General features: G+C 34.3%; 1 protein-coding gene across 3 annotated transcripts in view; it reads left to right on the plus strand.

Moving 5' to 3' along the window:
• Nucleotides 1-16,435, plus strand: part of SLC4A1 (solute carrier family 4 member 1 (Diego blood group)) — an 81,743-nt gene that overhangs the window by 28,094 nt on the left and 37,214 nt on the right. For 2 of the 3 annotated variants that reach the window (XM_053700004.1, XM_053700006.1), the window contains 4 exons: nucleotides 4,130-4,209; nucleotides 13,333-13,513; nucleotides 13,596-13,731; nucleotides 14,209-14,296. In XM_053700004.1, coding sequence (XP_053555979.1) covers nucleotides 4,130-4,209; nucleotides 13,333-13,513; nucleotides 13,596-13,731; nucleotides 14,209-14,296 — 485 coding nt within the window. Of the gene's footprint in view, nucleotides 1-1,897; nucleotides 1,937-4,129; nucleotides 4,210-13,332; nucleotides 13,514-13,595; nucleotides 13,732-14,208; nucleotides 14,297-16,435 lie in introns of those variants that run through there. The other variant, XM_053700008.1, reaches the window with a different exon arrangement.

A 16,435-nucleotide genomic window follows, 5' to 3' on the forward strand; every position in this document is an offset into this window, starting at 1 on the left:
TGGTGGTCAAATGTGTCTAATTACAGTGAAAAATGGAGAGGTAGCGAGGTTTGGCGGATAAGTACGCTCGCAATTTTAAAGATGCGAGTTTGAACATAGTTGACGACTTTGTACATATCAGTTTGCGAGTTTTGGCGCGAGATTTGTTGCGGGTAGCTCGCTGACTGCTTAGTACATGGAGCCCTAAGACAACATTTTAAGCCTCTACATGGCCCGAACATGGACATGACTAAGGGCCAGGTAGTGGCTTGAAACTTTGTCTTATTGTTTGGGACCATATGGGCAAAGGTCCTTTTAGACATATTCCTTGGCTGGACTGTTTGTTCTTTATTGTAATAATGTTGAACACTGTATCACATGGATTATGGGAAGGAAGACCTATAGGAGTCGTTAAAGGGACACTGAACCCAAACATTTTTCTTTTGTGATTCAGATAGAGCATGCGATTTTAAGCAACTTTCTAATGTACTCCTATTATCAATTTTTCTTTGTTCTTGCTATCTTTATTTGCAAAAGTTTTTTTTTTTTGTTTCAGGACGCTGAACAGCACTTTTGTATTGGTGGATGAATTTATCCACCAATCAGCAAGGACAACCGAGGTTGTTCACCAAAAATGGGCAGGCATCTAAACTTACATTCTTGCATTTAAAATAAAGTTACCAAGAGAATGAAGAAAATTTGATAATAGGAGTAAATGAGAAAGTTGCTTAAAATGTCATGCTCTATCTGAATCACGAAAGAAAAAACATTGGGTTCAGTGTCCCTTTAACTTGTCTCTTCTACTTACTAAATACACATGAAACCCTCCACTCAAAGGCATGGTGGCCTCCAAAGTACAGCTCTCATGTCCTTGAGGGTGATATGGGATTTTATTAAAACAAGGATTAAGATCATGTATTTGGTAATAAAGAGGACGTGTTCTAAGTAAAACTACATGCATGCCTACATACATTTGATTCCCAGGGCAGCCAACTCAGGCATTTTAAGGATCCTAGGAAATCTTTATGGCAGTGATGATTTGACTTTTGACTGAACTACTCAGTCATTTTTAATGGGAAATGGAGAGACAGTGAGATGGAGTAGTGCATTTAAAATTTAACAAGAAGCATTTTTGCAAAGCACTTTTGTTTACAAAATGTGTGTGAGAAAAGTTTTAATAGATAATATTATTACAGAATCATTTTTGCAACTAAAGTGTATCACGAAAATTGTTTTAAAATCCTGCATGTACTCACACCTACTTGTGCATGCTCAGACTGAGTGCCAGTCAAGTTGTGTATGTGTGTGTGTGTCAGATGCAAATACACTCAATTATTTACATTTATTCTCTAGGGGATGTGCACGAAATAAAGGTATCAGAAAATGTGTAATAACTAAATGCATTATTTTTTATTTCAGATCTGACTTTTATACCCCTTTAGTGTATTTCATCTAATGTTAACTGTATCTGAAAGAAAAAAAATATGATTGAAAGAAAAAAATTATGATAAATTTGCAAACATAAGTCATTCATGTATCTCTGTCTGTCTGTATATCTGTATGTCTATCTGTCTGTCTATTTTGTTATGTCTATTTCACACGAACAGTTGAATTCAATGAATTAATTAATGAATCCATATATAAATATATATAATAAGATACAGTGTACTGTGACATGATGTATTAACTAAGCAATTCAGCTGTGAGAGGGTTACAGGACACAAACTGTATGCACTTTACTTTAAGTGTTTACAGTCAGCAAAAGTCAATTGCTGGGTAATTTAGTGTAAACACTCACTTGCTGCAAGGGTGACACTGAGACAAGTTTTGGGGACAACTCAGGCTCAGGACAGGATTGGCCAGTGTCATATAGAGAGGAAGGAGGGGTCATCACATAAAGGAAGCAGACACTGTCACCCCATCTTTTTCTCCCCATTTCTGAAGCAACACTAGACAGGTGAGGGGTCTGTCTCTTCTCCGTTATGCTAGATTGTAAGATCTTACGCTTCCACTGCTGACAGAGGTATCTTGTAGCTTCTGGTAGTGACAAACATTTGTAAAAGAAATTTAATTTTCCACCTTAGTGTTTTGGAAAATATAATTCCTCTTGGCTGCATCTTTGCTGTCCTTTTCCCCTCTGATTTACTTCTTTGTTTCATATAACTGAGCTTTTCTTCTTTATTACAGTCCCCCTTCCTTCCTCCAACTCCATCGCATCTCTCTCTTGTATTCTGTTCTGCAGCTTTCTTTTTTTACTCTTCTCCCCAATTCTTCCGGACTTGTTCTCTTACTACTTGTAGTTGAACAACCATTGTATTCCTATTCACAAGTTTCTCCTTAAATTATTTTCCACCTCTGCTGTTATCATTCCTGTTTCCCCCTTCACCGCTTCTCATATTTCACTTTACTTCTTCTTTGTCACCTTCTGTCTTTATTGTTTGTTTATCCTCTCCCCCGCTCCCTCCACACACTATTCCTCTTCATTTTCCCTTTCCTTATCTCCTATTTCCCTCCTGCACGATAAGAGAGACCTTCTTAACCATACAGCTTCATGTATGACCAGCCTCCCCCACTAATTCTACTTTCTCCCTTTACCATATATTTTCTTCTTCTCCCTCTTTTCCTCCAAATTTCCCTTTCTCATTCCCATCTCATTCTTTCTCTAACTTATATCTTCCTTCTCAACCAATGTCTTCATGTCTCGTTCCATTTTCTTATCTCTCCATTTCTCCCTATTGATCTCTCTTGTATTGCTTATTTCCTTTTTCTTTCTTTCATCCTCCCATTCTAACTCAGCCTCTCTCCCTCTTTCTCTGCTACCTGTCTCTCCCTCTCACCTTCTCCCCATTACTCTCTTACCACAAATGGTTTTGTTAAATGTAAAAAAAGAATTAAAGGGACAGTCAAGTCCAAAAAAACTTTCATGATTTAAATAGGGAATGTAATTTTAAACAACTTTCCAATTTACTTTTATCACCAATTTTGCTTTGTTCTCTTGGTATTCTAAGTTGAAAGCTAAACCTAGGAGGTTCATATGCTAATTTCTTAGACCTTGAAGACTGCCTCTAATCTGAATGCATTTTGACCACTAGAGGGCATTAGTTCATGTATTTCATATAGACAACATTGAGCTCATGCATGTGAAGTTACCCTGGAGTGAGCGCTGAATAGCTAAAATGCAAGTCTGTCAAAAGAACTTAAATAAGGAGCAAGTTTGCAGAGGCATAGATACAAGGTTATCACAGAGGTAAAAAGTGTATTTCTATAACAGTGTTGGTTATGCAAAACTGGGGAATGGGTAATAAAGGGATTATCTTTCTTTTTAAACAACAATTCTGGTGTTGACTGTTCCTTTAAAGTGACAGTGGGATTTAATAATTAAGAATTAATACAACACAAAAAAGATTAATAAACTATTTTGACATTTCTATTTTTACAGAGGTGAACAAAAATAAAATCAGGACATCTCAAAATGCCCTCACGACATCTCAAACTTTCTTATTACTTCTTTGTTATTTGTGTTATAGAATTAGCCCAAGATTCTAAATTTGATTAAAAAAAAATGTCTTGTTAAAAACTCTAAAATTTTAGTTTTATGCTTAACCCACTAAATATTACAGTTCTACTTTTATGTTCTTACAGCAGTCTAAAGAGATCGCCTCTGTATTCTTTCTGGACAGACATTAGGGAAGCTTATGCTAAACTATTTTCTCTTAAGGAATCTGTCCAAATCTCCACTTTTTGCAAAACTTTGGGATAACTTTTGCATGAGAGGAACAGCTACCTATTCTTTCTTTCTTCTGTAATACATTCACTAGATTTCTTTTACTGATGATACTTCAAAGAACCATTTAAAAAATGTCATGAAAAAATGGGGGGGGGGGGTGGGATGTGGGGGGTTAAATGTTAAATGGTGGTGGTGGTGTGTGGGGGGGGGATAAATGTTAACCAAGATGTTTTGATGTTTTATTTAAAACTGACAGTATTTAATCAAATATATTTTGATGTTTTATTTAAAACTGACAGTATTTAATCAAATATATGATAAGTCCTGTTGTAATTGTGTTAACTTAAAATGTATTTTGAAACATTTTTGCCTGTTTCTTACAAAATATATGGATTTATAAGTATGTACCTGTGTATCTTTAAGGTCTGTCTGAGGAACCCCCCAGTCCTTCATTCCCTCCAGTGCTCCCATCCTACGTTCCTTCCAACCGAACATCCCACGAGGTAAGACCCCTATAAAGGAAAGACCCTGTTGTATTAAGTTAATAAACCAGGTCAATCAAAATGTAAACTTGACAGAGATATACAATATAATCTCTCTAGTTCTCACTCTACCTCTTTTTCTTTCTATTCTACTAGGGTGTAAGCAGGAATGGTAGGTTGTGTTTATAGATGAAACACTCACTTATATATTCACTCATCCGATGACCTTTTGCAGTTTAGAACCAGATGTAGCTGCTCTGTGTCTGTATCAGGAAGAGTAAAGTGTAAAAACAGTTGTCTCGTATTTCTATTAATATGTGCTCTGGTCTGTTTATATACAAATTAGACTTTGCATCATGATTATATCACATTTAAAACCATTTTAACCCATTATATCTGTCACCATTTTATAATCAGCAAGAATCCAAATAATTTTGCAGCAAGGCAGATCTTTCCAATTCTAATTATAAGGGACTGATTTACTGTGATTTTAATGATCCAACTTTGGGCTATATTACAAGTGGAGCGCTAATTTATTGTGTGCCCTTAAATGGGCAAATTCCCCCGTTTACGGGAGCACAATAAATTACAATTCCCCCAAAATTAAAGGGACAGTCTAGTCAAAAATAGACTTTAATGATTCAGATAGGGCATGTAATTTTAAACAACTTTCCAATTTACTTTTATCATCAATTTTGCTTTGTTCTCTTGGTATTACTAGTTAAAAACTAAACCTAGGTAGGCTCATATGCTAATTTTTTTAGCCCTTGAAGGTCACCTCTTATCTGAATGCATTTTGACAGTTTTTCACAACTAGAGGGCCATATAGATAACATTGTGCTCATGCCCATGGAGTTACCTAGGAGTCAACACTGGTTGGCTAAAATGCAAGTCTGTCAAAAGAACTGAGATAACAGGGCAGCCTGCAGAGGCTTAGATACAAGTCAATAACAGAGCTAAAAAGTGTATTAATATAACTGTGTTGGCTATGCAAAACTGGGGAATATGTAATAAAGGGATTACGTATCTTTTTAAACAATAAAAATGTTGGTGTAAACTGTCCCTTTAAGTGTAATGTTGTTTTTATAAATAAAAAAAGAGTAGCATTTTTATTTTTTAAAATCACCAACAATAAACTGCATGAAGCAGTTTTTACGGCTTAAAGTGAGTCGGTCTGGGGTTTTAGAAACAAACAGCACTGAAAAGTGCCTTTACATTGTGGCCTATGGGGATCACTGTGTGTTCACTCTTAATATATATGTATATACTTATATACATATATATTTATGTGTTAATATGTGTATATACTTATATACATATATATTTATGTGTTAATATGTGTATATACTTATATACATATATATTTATGTGTTAATATGTGTATGTACTTATATACATATATATTTATGTGTTAATATGTGTATATACTTATATACATATATATTTATGTGTTAATATGTGTATATACTTATATACATATATATTTATGTGTTAATATGTGCATATATTTATATACATATATATTTATGTGTTAATATGTGCATATACTTATATACATATATATATATGTGTTAATATGTGCATACACTTATATACATATATATTTATGTGTTAATATGTGTATATACTTATATACATATATATTTATGTGTTAATATGTGTATACACTTATATACATATATATTTATGTGTTAATATGTGTATATACTTATATACATATGTATTTATGTGTTAATATGTGTATATACTTATACATAATTTTTTTAGCCCTTGAAGGTCACCTCTTATCTGAATGCATTTTGACAGTTTTTCACAACTAGAGGGCCATATAGATAACATTGTGCTCATGCCCATGGAGTTACCTAGGAGTCAACACTGGTTGGCTAAAATGCAAGTCTGTCAAAAGAACTGAGATAACAGGGCAGCCTGCAGAGGCTTAGATACAAGTCAATAACAGAGCTAAAAAGTGTATTAATATAACTGTGTTGGCTATGCAAAACTGGGGAATATGTAATAAAGGGATTACGTATCTTTTTAAACAATAAAAATGTTGGTGTAAACTGTCCCTTTAAGTGTAATGTTGTTTTTATAAATAAAAAAAGAGTAGCATTTTTATTTTTTTAAATCACCAACAATAAACTGCATGAAGCAGTTTTTACGGCTTAAAGTGAGTCGGTCTGGGGTTTTAGAAACAAACGGCACTGAAAAGTGCCTTTACATTGTGGCCTATGGGGATCACTGTGTGTTCACTCTTAATATATATGTATATACTTATATACATATATATTTATGTGTTAATATGTGTATATACTTATATACATATATATTTATGTGTTAATATGTGTATATACTTATATACATATATATTTATGTGTTAATATGTGTATATACTTATATACATATATATTTATGTGTTAATATGTGTATATACTTATATACATATATATTTATGTGTTAATATGTGTATATACTTATATACATATATATTTATGTGTTAATATGTGTATATACTTATATACATATATATTTATGTGTTAATATGTGCATATACTTATATACATATATATTTATGTGTTAATATGTGCATATACTTATATACATATATATATATATATATATATATATATATATATATATATGTGTTAATATGTGCATACACTTATATACATATATATTTATGTGTTAATATGTGTATATACTTATATACATATATATTTATGTGTTAATATGTGTATACACTTATATACATATATATTTATGTGTTAATATGTGTATACACTTATATACATATGTATTTATGTGTTAATATGTGTATATACTTATATACATATGTATTTATGTGTTAATATGTGTATATACTTATATACATATGTATTTATGTGTTAATATGTGTATATACTTATATACATATATATTTATGTGTTAATATGTGTATATACTTATATACATATATATTTATGTGTTAATATGTGTATATACTTATATACATATATATTTATGTGTTAATATGTGTATATACTTATATACATATATATTTATGTGTTAATATGTGTATATACTTATATACATATATATTTATGTGTCAATATGTGTATATACTTATATACATATATATTTATGTGTTAATATGTGTATATACTTATATACATATATATTTATGTGTTAATATGTGTATAAACTTATATACATATGTATTTATGTGTTAATATGTGTATATACTTATATACATATATATTTATGTGTTAATATGTGTATATACTTATATACATATATATTTATGTGTTAATATGTGTATATACACATGTAAATACTTAAATATATATTTTTTATATTTATATACATATATATATTTATATATTTTTATATTTATATATTTTTTTTGCTGCCAATCGCTGTTCGACTTACACCCTTCGCTGTGCTACGTTCTCAACCGTGTCTCAGCCTATGGAAGCGTGCTCTCGTGAGTGCAAAGCTTTCCTGCAATGCGAACACGATATTGTGTTCACATTGCACTCAACTTGCAATACTAAAATTCAACAGAGAAAGAAAAGAGGGCGCCTCATGGTGTGAGTAAGTCCAAATATGACCACTTGTGTGTAAGAGGGATAAAAGGCTTACCGGAATATGTTGCACCGTACTTTGACACGTGCTTGTGAGCGGGCTAGCACTTAACAGTGGCTAGTACACTGAACAGACCCCTTGGTCGGCTGCGTTTCCAGACTCCTGGGCTCAGTTGTAATTTCTCTTGCTTGAATTCAGCTGTATTCCAGGGATAGCCACACCTATGGCTGTGTATTCGATATATCAATGTTCCTTGGTGAACAAATGAGACATAACTTCCGAAAAGTTCCAATTAAAAAGAAAATTTATATTTAATTACGTTTCTTTTTAATTGGAACTTTTCGGAAGTTATGTCTCATTTGTTCACCAAGGAACATTGATATATCGAATACCCAGCCATAGGTGTGGCTATCCCTGGAACAAAGCTGAATTCAAGCAAGAGAAATTACAACTGAGCCCAGGAGTCTGGAAACGCAGCCGGCCAAGGGGTCTGTTCAGTGTACTAGCCACTGTTAAGTGCTAGCCCGCTCACAAGCACCGGTCAAAGTATGGTGCAACATATTCCGGTAAGCCTTTTATCCCTCTTACACACAAGTGGTTATATTTGGACTTACTCACACCATGAGGCGCCCTCTTTTCTTTCTCTTTTGAATACTTAGATTGTCCCACACACCAGGAACCAGAGGAGCGGTGTGAATTTTTGGGGATATGGATGCTATCATACCTTTTTTTAAACATTCTTCTGGGGAAAAAATTGTAAGCATTATCCAGTTGGATCAAACCCAGCTACTTTTCACACTATGGAATAACATACAACGCACCTGTTGCCACCTTTAAAAACTCTTAAGCGTGTCCCTTTAATTCCCTTTTTGGGAATTAATTTTTATAACTTGTAATACTAGCACACATTTACGTGTGCTGGTATTACTGAGTGGAGTGCAAATATTGCGCCTGTGTAAGCGATATTTTGCTCTCCACTCGTAATCTGATCCTTTATATGATAAAATAGGAATAGAAGAGATTTGTATCATTGATGAGTTTTTCTATTGGTAAGCCATTTTGTCCACCAATGACTGACACTCTAACCCAATAAGTTTGTCACTATCTTGGGACACTTCCTAACACTTGCTTATTAGTGGAATCAATCCTATTATATATGTTATGGTCATTAGATCACTTGTTCCTACATGGGAATGATTCTTTAATCCATTAAAAATGTCTCTGCTATTAGGTCCCTTTGCTCTTACATTGGATAGACCCTTTGACTTTTGAAATCTGTGAAGTTTGACCAATCACTTTGCTCTAACAATGGATTAGTACATGCAGTCTTTAAACATATAGTGTCATCCACCTATGTAGCTGTCAATATAATGTAACAATGAATTAACCATTCACTACCCAGACCCGCATTACCCTTCTGTTATCCAAGTAAAGTAAATTGAAATTCAGGTTTGACAAGAATGTTGTTACACTCCTCCCCCCCCTTCAACCCCACCAGTATATCTGCTACAACAGAAAGGAATATTCCTTCAGTGTTCCAGACTCCCCTTTTACAGCAAATATGTTGGGAATAGTGGTGGTCTGGATCTCTGCTCTTCCTCCCGTATCATTTTTGAATAAGGAGGAGGTACACAAATCTGTAGGTAATCAGGTGGATTGACTGTTTATTATTAAAACAAGCAGTTGGATGCACTTATATACAGACAGCAAGTACATATGCCTTTTTTTACATGCACACACACACCTGTAACTATTGGTATATATATATTGTTGTACATGCAAATAATTAATAAATTCATACATTAATTGGAGTGCATGTATATTATATTTGTATAGCTAACTGCAGTTTGTGTAACGTGGTGTTTGTACATACTAGCACAGTATGAGCCCCTTTGTATGTTGCAACATATATGAATGGATTACTTGCAATTGTATTGATGCGGATCTGCATGTGAATCAGTGGGAGAGATTCCCTAAACTCCAGGAGGACAGGCTAGGCATTATGAGAGGTGAGTTCTAATTACTTAGTTTAAGTGACTACCCTTAGAACAGCCTATTTGCATTATAATATTGACAAGACACTGGTCTCACTACTTTTTGTTACATTAACTAAACCCCATTATTTGCCATTAGGTTAGATTCACTAACAGCCTACCCAACCTCTGTAGCCTCTCCTGTCTTTCCAGTTTGTCTAGGTGCTATAGTTTATACAGCTCATTCACTTGATAATTGAATGGTATAGAAACATTAGTAGTGAAAAGTATAAGAAATGAAGAGACTAAAAAAGCTGAAGTGGTTGGAGAGATTGTTAGTAGTTATATAGCACTGAACAATGGAAATCAACAGAGTCAATTGACACTGTATTACATCATTTGATGAAGCCGGCAAATATGATATTTGTCAGGATTGTAAAAATACACTGTAGTGTAAAACTTGTTTATTTTTTGTATTTTTTGTATTTATCAACTCATTGTTCTCAAGAATATGCCAATTCAAACTGTATAATTCTGTAGGAAAAATAGACTTGCTTATCTTATCTTATTAGCTCGGTACACAAAGGGCAAAACATAGTTACTGAAATTTTCATTATCAGTGGTGGTTTCTGTCAATGAGCAAAACCAGCTATTTCGAATGGGCATATAAACATAAAGAAGAAATATCCAGTACAAGTAATTGAGAACACATTGGGCCAGATTACAAGTAGCGCACTAATGATAGTGTGAACGTGATAACCAATATCGCAGGACTGCACTACAATTAGCGTGCGACTTTGGTATTACAAGTGCATGGCAAAGTGCGTTAACCATAGAAGGGTTAGTGTGATCAACTTCGCTCAAGAGCAGTCTATACTTTTAATGGATAGCGTGAACGTGCTAACTTGCATTGGAATTAAAAGTTGCCAGTTATAGTTTGCGTTTGAGCAATACCAGAAACTGTGTTAAAATATTTAGTATGATTCAGACCTGAAGTAAACTGAAAGTTATAAATATTTTTTCATAAAATACATGTAAAACACATTAAAATAAATTATTACTTGCATATACACATATACATAAATACTTTTAAGCCCTTCCCACTCAAATACCTTGAAACATGCAATATCATTTTTATTCATTTAAATAGATATCTCTATATGTATCTATATACATATTATTTATCTAGATCTATCTATCTATCTATCTATCTATCTGTATATATTCATATAGCAGGATAGGTATATATATATATATATATATATATATATATATATTAATAATTATATGAATATTTAAATATCTATTTAAATAAGAAGAACATAGGATTTTAAAGTATTCCTAACTCAGTTTATGGTTATGCAAAACTGGGGAAGGGGTAGTAAAGGGATTATCTATTTTTAAACAAAAAACATTTTTAAGTAGACTGTCCCTTTAACACTGCTATTTTCTGAAAACTCATTGGCTGCACACTTTAGTGTCTAATTTATAGTTGTCCCTATCTGGCCTCAGCAGAGAATGAAATCTATGTTGCAACATTGCCTTCAGTTACAGTTAAGCTGTTATGTGTTGATAGTCTTAAAGGGATATCAAACCCTATTTTTTCTTTTTCTTTCAAAGTATACAATTTTATAAAAAAAATTAAAAAGTTTCCAATTTACTTCTATTATCCAATTTGCTTTGTTCCCACGGTAATCTTTGTTGAAGAGATACCTAGGTACTGTTAGGTATCTGGGGCACTAAATGGTAGGAAATAGTGCTGCCATATAGTGCTCTAGCAAATGTATAAAATTCCTGCAAAACAGCTGCCATTTAGAGCTCCTGACACGTGTACTTTCCTGAGCTTAAGTCCCTACTTCCCAACAAAAGATATAAAAAAAACCAAAGCAAATTTGATAATAGAAGTAAATTAGAAAGTTGTTTAAAAATGTTTTGCTCCATCTGAATCATGAAATAAACATTATGGGTTTCACATACCTTTAAATGGACATTAAAGCATTTTTTTTATTCATGCACCAGAAATTAATCAATACATTTAAAAAAGATATTTGTTTGAAATAAATGTTTTAAACACGTTTAAAAGTCATGTTAAAATATATGCATTTTGTGCAGTCTCAGAACACACCCATTAAAAAAAACCTCTTTAATGTTGTTTATCTTCCATTGTTTTGTTTTGGCCATTTAGGAACCCATATGAATAAGCTCTTGCACATATCAACCAATCACAGTACAGCACGTAGGAGTGTCAGGGTCCTGCATTCCACAGAATGACGCCCAGATACTGCTATTTTTCAGAGTTAAATAACAAGAAAAGCAGGCATTGCACATTAAATATTACAAGTGCTTTGGTTTTTAATTATGTGCAATAAAACATTTTACAGGAAAACAAAGTTTTGAATCTGATGTCATTTTAATTATTTTCTGTATATAGTTCTTTGTCTTGTATTTCTTTGTATTTGTCCTTACCATATCTACTTTAAGACTTTTTCCAGGAATCTAAAATACCACTTTTAAAAATAAGGTGCTTCCTTTGTATCTTTGTTAACCTCCTTCCTTCCCTTTTGTATCATCCTCATGCTTCTCCCTAAGGGCCCAATGTTCAAAGCTTCCCTGTGGATGGAGAGAAATCGCCAATTTCGTCTTGCAATGTTCATGACAGGCAAAATGTTCCAAAAAAGTAGGGTTATCCCTGCAATATAGATGATACATTGAGGCATCTATTGTAAATTATAGGCTTTATCTTAGATTATTTTGACAACATTGTTATTGAATGCAAAGGACAAGGGCATGGAGCAGGCATAAATACAAAATATGTTTACAGTCGATACAATATGCAGTTTCGGAATATGAAAGTGGCTTATGTGTGCCTGTACATCACAATATGCATTTTTCTAAATAAATTTACTATTTTAATTTTGCATATTTCATGAAAGTTTGAATCTTGATAATAAAAGAGTGGAGTTGTATTATGTTTAGGTCATTATAACATAAACGCCTAGCTACCTCATGTAATACTTCTTATGCCCATGAAACATTTGTTATGCCCATTTAAGGCCAATTTCATGCACATTGGGATGTGTTAAATTGAATTTGTCTAGGCTATTTTCATTACTCAAGGATCAACCAAACCTTGCTTCTCACAGAGAATGCTCCAAATACGCTTCTTTGTGAAACAGCCTCCACACTTTTTAAACATTTTAGAACATTACACATGTAATTTTGTGCTGTGAAGCTGATAGTTTTGCAACATTACAATGAGCTTTAGAGCATCGATCCATTAATGTTTTACTTCCTTCCAGTCATGGTTGTCACTTTCTTCTTTTCCATTGACTGTCTTTCTATTCTCTTCCAATGGCTCAATCTTTCTCTATAACAACAATACTACCACTATAATACTCTTGCTATGGTGGTTATGGTGTTCCACCTTTCCAACATATGTCTCCCTGTCTTGCAGGACCTTTTTTTCCCATCCCATGATTTCCCTTCTTCTACATTTTCATCTCTTTCTTTCCTACGTTCTTAGATTGTTACATAGAATGCCTTATAAACACATAGGTAGATTAGCAATCAATGATTTTGCTTATTTTCTTCCTCTCTTTACATTACCAAGGCCTACGTAGAATTACATGAATTACTAATGGATTCCAATAATGAGATGCGCTGGGTGGAGGCTGCCCGCTGGTTGAAGGTAGAAGAAGACTACCAAGAGGATACCAGGCAGTGGGGAAAACCGCAGCTCTCCTACCTCACCTTCCGTAGTCTCCTAGAGATACGTAAAGCTTTCCATAAAGGTTAGAGCTTAGTGATCTTCCCAAACAATTGTATCTCCCAATGTTCTACACTCTCTCTGATACATGTGGCTTTGGTTTATAGGTACAGTCCTCCTTGATCTCCCAGAAAAGACTCTCCCTGGGATTGCCAGCCAAGTTATCGATCAGCTGATTTATGAAGCTCAGCTGAAACCTGATCACCGGGAAGAGGTCTTGCGAGCACTTCTACTGCAACATAGGTAGGGAAAGGCCACCTAAAAACTAAGTATGTTCTGATAATGTGCCTTTAGGATGCCAACATGCAAAAGATAGAAAGCCTTTACACTGTTTAAACCTGTCCTGTTAATGTCATGCCAGGCAATCACCCTGCATTAGATAGAAAGGCAATGCTGCATGATTCTGACATGATAATGTGCTGCCTTTATATTGGTACTGAATGCATACAGATATGACCATTACAAAATACTTTAACTCTGATATTCATATTTTTTCCTATCCAACCTGTGGTTATTTTAATGTCCCCTTCGTATACCACTTCTAATCCATTCAGATTTCAGTAAATTGTGAACTGTTGGAACTGTTTGTTCATTTGTCTTGTTATGTCCAAGTCGAGTTTCCATATTCCTATTGTCTTCAAGAGAATGTTAGAAAAATAACATGGACTTTTTATACAAATATTAAACAATAACACTAATGTTCTTTTTTTTTTTTTGCAGCCGACCTGATGATAAGGTGATTAAGGGAGATCCAGAAAGTGGTCAACTTCTGCTACAAAAGATAGAAATGACATCTGTCCCAGAGAAGGTAAGATTCTGGAATAAGTATTAAAATGAATATGTGTAGTTTTTCCTGTTTTTCTATCATTTTCTTTGTCTCACTTCATCACTCCCTCCTTGCTCCTCATTCCTCAGTTGATTGTCCATTGTTAGTAGATTCTCACTTTATGGTGGTAAGTCTCTCCATTGATCTCATGTTTTCTCTTTGTCTTTTTCTTTGTTCTTCTCATGCTGAAATTCTTATATAAATACACATTCAATCATTTTGTTCACTACATCTTTCTTACCATTTCAATCCTCTCTCTTTCCCAATATCTTAATCCATCTCAGATTTTCATTTATTCTTTCCCTTCCTCTTACTGTCTCACCCATTTTTTAACACAGTCCTTTTCTATGTAATCTCAATTTCTTTTGGGCTATCCTTCACTAATTCCCTTGCTATTTTTTTTTTTTAATTTTAGAGAAGGTGAAGATTTTATTGGTGTCTCTTTTGTACACACACACACACATATATATATATATATATATATATATATATATATATATATTACATACATGTCCATACATATATACAGTATGTACACACAGATATGCATACTTGCTCATACACACACACATATATATATACATACACATACACACACGCATGCTTACTCATATGTACACACACACACATATATATATACACACATACTTATTATATATTATATATATATATATATATATATATATATATATATATATACACACTCACACATACTCACAATTTATTTGCATATTATGGTGGAAAATAAGTATTTGGTCACCTACAAACAAGCAAGATTTCTGGCTCTCACAGACCTGTATCTTCTTCTTTAAGAGGCTCCTCTGTCCTCCACTCATTACCTGTATTAGTGGCAGCTGTTTGAACTTGTTATCAGTATAAAAGACACCTGTCCACAACCTCAAACAGTCACACTCCAAACTCCACTATGGTGAAGACCAAAGAGCTGTCGAAGGACACCAGAAACAAAATTGTAGACCTGCACCAGACTGGGAAGACTGAATCTGCAATAGGCAAGCAGCTTGGTGTGAAGAAATCAACGGTGGGAGCAATAATTAGAAAATGGAAGACATACAAGACCACTGATAATCTCCCTTGATCTGGGGCTCCACGCAAGATCTCACCCCGTGGGGTCAAAATGATCACAAGAACGGTGAGCAAATATCCCAGAACCACACTGGGGGACCTAGTGAATGACCTGCAGAGAGCTGGGACCAACGTAACAAAGGCTACCATCAGTAACACACTATGCCGCCAGGGACACAGATCCTGCAGTGCCAGACGTGTCCCCCTGCTTAAGCCAGTACATGTCCGGGCCCGTCTGAAGTATGCTAGAGAGCATTTGGATGATCCAGAAGCGGATTGGGAGAATGTCATATGGTCAGATGAAACCAAAGTAGAACTGTTTGGTAGAAACACTACTCGTCGTGTTTGTAGGAGAGAGAATGCTGAGTTGCAACCAAAGGAACACCATACCTACTGTGAAGCATGGGGGTGGCAACATTATGCTTTGGGGCTGTTTCTCTGCAAAGGGAACAGGACGACTGATCCGTGTACATGAAAGAATGAATGGGGCCATGTATCATGAGATTTTGAGTGCAAACCTCCTTCCATCAGCAAGGGCATTGAAGATGAAACGTGGCTGGGTCTTTCAGCATGACAATGATCCCAAACACACCGCCCGGGCAACGAAGGAGTGGCTTCGTAAGAAGCATTTCAAGGTCCTGGAGTGGCCTAGCCAGTCTACAGCTCTCAACCCCATAGAAAACCTTTGGAGGGAGTTGAAAGTCCGTGTTGCCCAGCGACAGCCCCAAAACATCACCGCTCTAGAGGAGATCTGCATGCAGGAATGGGCCAACATACCAGCAACAGTGTGTGACAACCTTACAGAAGACTTACAGAAAACGTTTGACTTCTGTCATTGCCAACAAAGGATATATAACAAAGTATTGAGATGAACTTTTGAAATTGACCAAATACTTATTTTCCACCATAATTTGCAAATAAATTATTTCCAAATCAGACAATGTGATTGTCTGGATTTGTTTCCACATTTTGTCTCTCATAGTTGAGGTATAACTATGATGAAAATTACAGGCCTCTCTCATCTTCTTAAGTGGGAGA

This window comes from Bombina bombina, chromosome 1, assembly GCF_027579735.1.
Source record: "Bombina bombina isolate aBomBom1 chromosome 1, aBomBom1.pri, whole genome shotgun sequence".
Lineage (NCBI taxonomy): Eukaryota > Metazoa > Chordata > Amphibia > Anura > Bombinatoridae > Bombina > Bombina bombina.